Here is an 8,077-nt window from a genome sequence, read left to right as displayed (position 1 = left end):
ACTCTCACACACTCTCACTCTCACACACTCTCACTCTCACACACTCCCACACACTCTCACTCTCATACACACTCTCACTCTCATACACACTCTCACACACACAGACACACTCTCTCTCACACACACACACACTCTCTCTCTCTCACACACACACTCTCTCTCTCTCACACACACACTCTCTCTCTCTCACACACACACTCTCTCTCTCTCACACACACACTCTCTCTCTCTCACACACACACTCTCTCTCTCTCACACACACACTCTCTCTCTCTCACACACACACTCTCTCTCTCTCACACACACACTCTCTCTCTCTCACACACACACTCTCTCTCTCTCACACACACACTCTCTCTCTCTCACACACACACTCACTCTCATACACACTCTCTCACACACACACACACACACACACTCACTCTCATACACACTCTCTCACACACACACACACCTGATAGGAGGGCATGGGTGGGTACTGGACCATCATGCCCGGCATCTGTCCGTTCATGGCCGTGCGCTGCGTGTTCATCATACTGGCGCTCTGAGGCTGCTGGACTCCCATCATGCTCTGGTACGCAGGCTGCTGATTGGTCATCATGGTCTGGAGAGGAGCTGATCACGCAAGACAAAAGCACATCAAACTTCAACTGCTCATCGTCAGGGAGCCGTTCAGAACTTTAATAGTCAGTTTAATATGAGACATCAATATAAGAGAGCATAAAAATGACAGGAGTCAGTAGAGACAGAGGCACGGAAACACATTTCCTCCACAGGCGAAAGAAAAATCATGCTTTGATAAATCAAAATAATGACGTAATATCTTATCTCGTTATGACTTATGTAAATTTTGACTTTGTATCTTTTAATAAGGGGTAGGCGATATGGCAAAAATATCATATCACGTTATTTTTCATGGGATTTTATCACGATTCTTTATCATGTTGGCTTTATTATTTTGTAGGTTGTCTGAGCAGCACAGCCAAACTAATTTCCCTATTTTAAAAACAAAGCCTTACAAGGTAACAAAATATAAAATAAAAAAGATATTTAGGCCAAAGTGGGCGAAGAAAAAAATCTGTAATTTTTTTATCTTTGTTATTAAAAAATAAGAAAGATACACATAATATACAAATAAAACAAACAGGTACAGTCGGTGTATTTATCAGCAGCATTCAAGAAACTGAATGAACAAATATAAAAATAAACACTATATACACTTCACTGTATAAATTATACATTGTTTCTTATTACAGCAACTGTATTAAAGTTCTTCAGTCAAAAGCAGTGAGTGATTTTGTGTTTTGTTGTTTTATTAACATTAAAAGGGATAGTTCACCCAAAAATGAAAACTCTGTCATCATTTACTCACTCTCAAGCTGCTTAAACCTGAATGAGTTTCTTTCTTCTGTTGAACATTAAAGTTATTTTGAAGAATGTGGCTACAAACAGCTGCTAGTCTCCAGTGACTTCCATAGTATTTTATTAAAGTCAATGGGGACCAGCAGCTGTTTGTACCCACATTCTTCAAAATATCTTCTTTTGTGTTCAGCACAAGACAGAAATTAATACAGGTTTGGGACAACATGAGAGTGAGTAAATAATGACAGAATTTAAATTTTTGGGTGAACTCTCCCTTTAATGACAAGCGGCAGCATTAGTACTATTAGGCTGCTGTCACTTTAAGACACGTGTTTAATATACAGCACGCATCAGTTCTTCTCTCAACTGTTTACTTTCACTTCAGACATAACCAACTGTGTTTATATGTAAATCTCATGTGTTTCTGACAGTATTAGCGCAGTCAGACGAGAAAAAGATAACTTAGTCCAGTAATCAGGTGCTATTTGACAGGATTTTTAGTGTGTACGTGCTCAGAAAAAACGCATAGTCTCCAGTGACTTCCATAGTATTTTATTAAAGTCAATGGGGACCAGCAGCTGTTTGTACCCACATTCTTCAAAATATCTTCTTTTGTGTTCAGCACAAGACAGAAATTAATACAGGTTTGGGACAACATGAGAGTGAGTAAATAATGACAGAATTTAAATTTTTGGGTGAACTCTCCCTTTAATGACAAGCGGCAGCATTAGTACTATTAGGCTGCTGTCACTTTAAGACACGTGTTTAATATACAGCACGCATCAGTTCTTCTCTCAACTGTTTACTTTCACTTCAGACATAACCAACTGTGTTTATATGTAAATCTCATGTGTTTCTGACAGTATTAACTGCGCAGTCAGACGAGAAAAAGATAACTTAGTCCAGTAATCAGGTGCTATTTGACAGGATTTTTAGTGTGTACGTGCTCAGAAAAAACGCATGTCAGAACAAAATGTTCTAATTAAATGTTTAACCGGCAAGACTTTAAAGCACATGCAAATAACGTACTTTTGTGATTGTGAGTAAGTGCATTGTCCCGTGAGTGTGACTCTACTGTTGAGTAACATTTGATGTGAATGTATGTGGCGTTGTACAGTATATCGAGACAGAGGCGCCAGAACTGCAACTGAATGAATGTGCGCTGTAGCGCGATACTGTGATATTTACGATAAAGCAGATCGTGGAGATATTTTAATCATCCACAATCAAAAATCGTCATATCGTACACCCATACTCCCTGATAAAAACCTACAAATTTGCAAAACTAACAGAATGCACAGTTGATATAAAAAACTGGACGACTAGTAATTTCCTACTGCTAAATCCTGAAAGGTTTTAATTATTGGACCAAAAACCTCCACATGTAATAACCTAGAACACTGTCTAACACTTGATGGCTGCTCTGTTAATTCCTCATCATCAGTTAGGAGCCTAGGTGTGCTACATGATAGCAATCTTTCCTTTGAAAACCATGTTTCTAGCATATGTAAAACTGCATTTTCCCCATCTTAAAAATATATCTAAATTACGACCTATGCTCTCAATGTCAAATGCAGAAACGTTAATTCATGCATTCATGACCTCAAGGTTAGATTATTGTAATGCTTTATTGGGTGGTTGCTCTGCGCGCTTAATAAACAGACTCCAGCTGGTCCAAAATGCAGCAGCTAGAGTTCTTACTAGAACCAGGAATTATGACCATATTAGCCCGGTTCTGTCAACACTGCACTGGCTCCCTATTGAGCAACGAATACATTTTAAAATCTTGCTAATTACTTATAAAGCCCTGAATGGTTTAGCTCCTCAGTACTTGAGCGAGCTCATATCGCATTATAGTCCTTCACGTCCGCTGCCATCTCAAAACTCTGGCCATTTGATAATGCCTAGAATATCAAAATCAACTACGGGCAGCAGATCCTTTTCCTATTTAGTGCCCAAACTCTGGAACAATATACCTAGCGTTGTTCGGGAGGCAGACACACTCTGTCAGTTTAAATCTAGATCAAAGACCCATCTCTTTAACCTGGCTTACACATAACACACTATCACATTTCCATAATTCATATCCGTTAAAGGATTGTTAGGCTGCATTAATTAGGTCAACCGGAACCGGGAACACTTCCCATAACACCCAATGTACTCGCTACATCGTAAGAAGAATGGCATCTACGCTAATATTAGTCTCTTTCATTCTTATTCCGAGGTCACAGGCAGCCATTTAAGCCTTTTGTTTTACGGGGACACAGGGAGTGTCCTCATAAACCATGTTTATGTTGTAGAGTCATTATACAAATTTGTGTCCTCATAAACCATATATACCAGTACACACACACACACACACGTTTACTTGGCTATCTAAATAGGGACATTACAATGACTTCTATTGTTTTTATATACAGATAGTTATACACTTTTTAACCTAAACCCACCCCTACCCCTCACAGAAAACGTTCTGCTTTTTTATCATTTAAAAAATGTTTTTTTTAAATATATTTTAATACCAGTTTTACAAATGAGGACGTCCTCAAATGGAGGTTTTTGGCGATTTTGTCAGGTTTTGCTCACTTATGTACAAATGTATCCCCAAAATATGATTAGGTAGGTACACACACACGCACACACTCTCTCTCTCTCTCTATCACACACACGTCTGGTGCACTATCCTTGTAGGGACTCTCCATAGGCGTAATGGTTTTTATACTGTACAAACTGTATTTTCTATCGCCCTACACCTAAACCTACCCCTTACAGGAAACTTTTAGCATTTTTACAATATCAAAAAAACTCATTCTGTATGATTTATAAGCTTCTGTACCCATGGCGACCTCAATTTAGGTCCCCACGGTGCAGCACAAGCGCACACAGCAGGAGAGTGTGATTCACAAGCACAAACATTCCTTCACAACATTCACACTCAGCATCCTTCTCACACTTCGCTCTCTAACTGAAGTCTTCCATCACTGCTGTGCGAAAGAGAGGCTGGTAAGATTTTACACTGGAAATGACAGCTTTTCACCTCAGGATTGGAGCTAAAGCCCTATGTGTCTTGTGATTTGTCTAGAGACGACGATAATATAGCCACACAAACACCATTCAGAGCTTTATACTGCGCAGTGTTTGTGAAATGCACATCGATCAAAAGTTTGGGGTAGGTATGATTTGTTTTTTTTTATGTTTTTGATGAAGTTTCTGCTCACCAAGGCTGCATTCATTTGATCAAAAATACTGTAAAAATTGTGAAATACTATTACAAAGTAAAATAACGGTTTTCAATTGAAAAAAAACAGGTAATTGCAACTTCTTATCCCACAATTTGAGACAAACTCGGAATTCTGATATATCTATTTTGCTGCTGCCACGGAATAAAAAATAAAAATGGTAATTTTTATCTCACAATTCTGAATCGATATATCGCAATTCTGTTATTTTCTCAAAATTGCAAAAAATTAAAATTAAAATTGGAATTGTAAGATATAAACTCAGAAAAAAAGTCAGAATTGTGATATAAAGAAACAAAATAAATTTTTTTATTCCATGGTGGTAACAGGCTTCCATAAAAATTAGTTTCTGGAATCAAAGCTGTATTTTCAGCATCATTCCTCCAGTCTTCAGTGTCACATGATCTTCAGAAATCAGTATAATATGCTGATCTGCTGCTCAAGAAACATTTCTGATTATTATCAATGTTGGAAACATTAATATTTTTGTGGAAACTGTGATACATTTTATTTTTCAGGATTCACAGATGAATAGAAAGTTCAAAAGAACAGCATTTATTTGAAACAGAAATCTTCTGTAACAGAAATATCTTTACTGGCATTTTTGATCAATTTAATGCATCCTTGATAAATTAAAGTATTAATATGTGTGTGTGTGTGCGTGTCTGTGTGCGAGTGCGTGTGTGTGAGTGTATGTGTGTGTGTGTGTGCATCTGTGTGCGAGTGTGTGTGTGTAAGTGTATGTGTGTGTGTGTGTGCGTGTGAGTATGTGTGAGTGAGAGTGTGTGTGAGTGTATGTGTGTGTGTATGTGTGTGCGTCAGCACCTGCTGTGGCGGAGGCTGCATGTATCCCTGCGTGGGCGGAGCTGTCTGTAGGATGGGTTGTGTTGGTGGAGGCGGTGGTGGAGGAGGATGCGGGTGTGGAGTGGCAGGCTGGTATCCAGAGGGCGGCGGGGGCAAGATGTAGCTGGGCTGCGGTGGAGGATGCTGGGATAGTACGGCGGGTGGAGGCTGGTATAGGCTGGGTGGCTCAGGTGCCTCGCTGGAGCTCTGACGGCTGAGAGACATCTGCCTGAAACCTGGAGTCAACTCATCTCCCTGAACAGAGACCGAGAGAGATCAACATGAGCCGCTTCACGGTCCACACTGGTAGCATCCTAACAGTTATAGAGCTTTATAAGTGACTGATCTGAAATGCTCTTCATGCACAGAATCTCTGTTAATGACCAGAATGCAGGACACAATTGGAGCTTCTCACACGCAGTATTTTGTTAAGCCAACAATGCAATACTCTAATCAAAAAAACAATGTAACACACAAAAATACTGGTTAAGATGCTGGGTGCTCCATCTTCATTCTTGGATTACAATTTTCATTGAGATTGTCAATGCATTCTGGGATGGCCTTATCTGCTGAAGATACACTAAATATATAACTATTATTACGTAACTAAAATAAATCTAAATTATTTAATAAAACAAAACGAGAAGACAATCCACCTAGAATAGTTGCACCATTACAAAAAAGCATTAAAAAAATAATAATAGAAATAATAATAATATTAATACAACTAACTAACTAAATAAATAAATATATATAAATATAAAAATGCCATCCACTTACAATAGCTGTACCAGGACAGCTATATAAAAATATATATTAAAAAATACATAAAATAAAATAATAAAAGTCACCCGCCTAGAATAGTTGTAACAGGACCATTTTACATCTCAAATAACACATTTGGGTACAGAATATATAATAAATGCTCATCAGCAAAAATAAAATCTGCACATTTCTGCTCAGCTTCGTTTTAAAATTTGCTATATTTAAATTTGTTTCACAAAATCAGCAGCAAATGGTGCAAAAAATACCTTTAAAAAATCACTACTAAATACACAATCCAGCTGAAGAGGAGAAAAGTGAGAGAGAAGAGATGAAGGTAAACGAAGGGAAAGATACAGGAGAGAGAGAGCAGAGCTGAAGTACCATGTTGTACTGCTGGGAAGGAGAAACAGGCAGGATGACCTGAGGGCACGAAGGGTTTGAGTAAGACACAGCCTGCGCAGACGGCTGCAGAGACACAGAGAGAACAGAGGAACAGACGTTCAGGAGGAATCGACAAGCAGACGGAGGAAATGTTAGAGCAGAGAAACTGAAACACTAAATCCGACATGAGTTCAGCTGTGTTCATAACACTTGCAGTATCAGCAACAGCAGTGTTTCAGCGCGACAAACCACCACAAATACAGAGAAACAACCCGAATCAATACATGCGCTCTCAGATCACTCCGGCTCCAAAAATCCTCATGAATTAAAACAAGCAAAAAAGCAAAACGGCCCACACACAATGATCTTATGAAAGAAAAAACCTTCAAAAATATTCATTCAGAGGCCATAAATATGACAAAAGTGTTCAGTGCAAAAACAAACATTTGCTGAAATCACATTATCATTAGTATCTAAGTAGAAATTGCACACCTTAACTCACTAAGTATAAAACATCTAATACGTGTATGTTAATATCTATCAAACTAATTCATATTATTGTAGTTCTACTTTTTTGTTATTGTTATACTGTTCTTTTTCTTGTCATTATTTGACTAATGTAATAATGCTTTGGCAATATTGTATGCAAACAATTGTGCACAGTTAAATATTTGTAATATAATAATTTGAACAAATACTAAAGAAAGAATAAATGAAATATATATACAAATTATACAGTATATATATATATAATAATATATTTTATTACAATTTTCATTAGGAATATATATATATATATACATACACATATATACACACACACACACACTTCTAAAGAAAATTATAATTAAAAATATTATAAAAATTTAATTTGGAATTTGCAAGCTATAAAAAAAAATTATGCATATATATCACCATCAAGACATTTCTCAAAAGACATTGGGCCTCATTTATCAATCTAACGTAGAAACGAGCGCAGATCTGTGAGCACAAATCAACTTACGACAGCGTTCACGTGTGATTTATGAAACATTCGTATGCCGCTGATCTCATCGTACGAATGATCGCATGTTGATAAATGTCGCGGCAGAAAACAATCGTCATTTGAATATCACGCCCCTTAAAACACCCAGGTTTTGAAGCCTCGCCCTAGAGTTTACGACACGCAGAATCGAAACCCGGCCAAAAAGAGGAAGTAATCGCTAAAGAGAAATTGATCTTACTCCAAAAACACCCGTTAACCTTGTAATTGCAAACAATTAGGCTACATTAATATATGTAATTTATATGTATATTAAAATACTGGTAAATATAAACAGCCTATTTAGTTCCCCTCACTCTACAACAAATATTTTAAAATTAACGGTATTCAGAACAGAACAAGAATGAAAAATAAGTAGTTATAAAATTATATTTTTAACTGTAAAATAAAACACAAATTAGGCTATAGTGGCATTCATTATAAACAGCATACAAATGTCAAGCAA

At 37.3% G+C, this 8,077-nt stretch overlaps 1 protein-coding gene across 1 annotated transcript in view; it reads right to left on the bottom strand.

Moving 5' to 3' along the window:
• LOC107556722 (R3H domain-containing protein 2) overlaps positions 1 to 8,077 on the bottom strand; it is a 33,490-nt gene that overhangs the window by 8,027 nt on the left and 17,386 nt on the right. The window contains exons 9-12 of the mRNA XM_016239910.1: positions 6,591 to 6,674; positions 5,427 to 5,699; positions 4,778 to 4,781; positions 455 to 615 (exon numbers count right to left, since the gene is read on the bottom strand). Of these exons, the coding sequence (XP_016095396.1) occupies positions 455 to 615; positions 4,778 to 4,781; positions 5,427 to 5,699; positions 6,591 to 6,674 (522 nt within the window). The remainder of the gene's footprint in view (positions 1 to 454; positions 616 to 4,777; positions 4,782 to 5,426; positions 5,700 to 6,590; positions 6,675 to 8,077) is intronic.

This window comes from Sinocyclocheilus grahami, unplaced genomic scaffold (assembly GCF_001515645.1).
Source record: "Sinocyclocheilus grahami isolate Dianchi unplaced genomic scaffold, SAMN03320097.WGS_v1.1 scaffold577.1, whole genome shotgun sequence".
Classification (NCBI taxonomy): Eukaryota; Metazoa; Chordata; class Actinopteri; order Cypriniformes; family Cyprinidae; genus Sinocyclocheilus; species Sinocyclocheilus grahami.
Note: the sequence above shows the minus strand (reverse complement) of the source record. Positions and strands in the feature narration are given on the sequence as shown.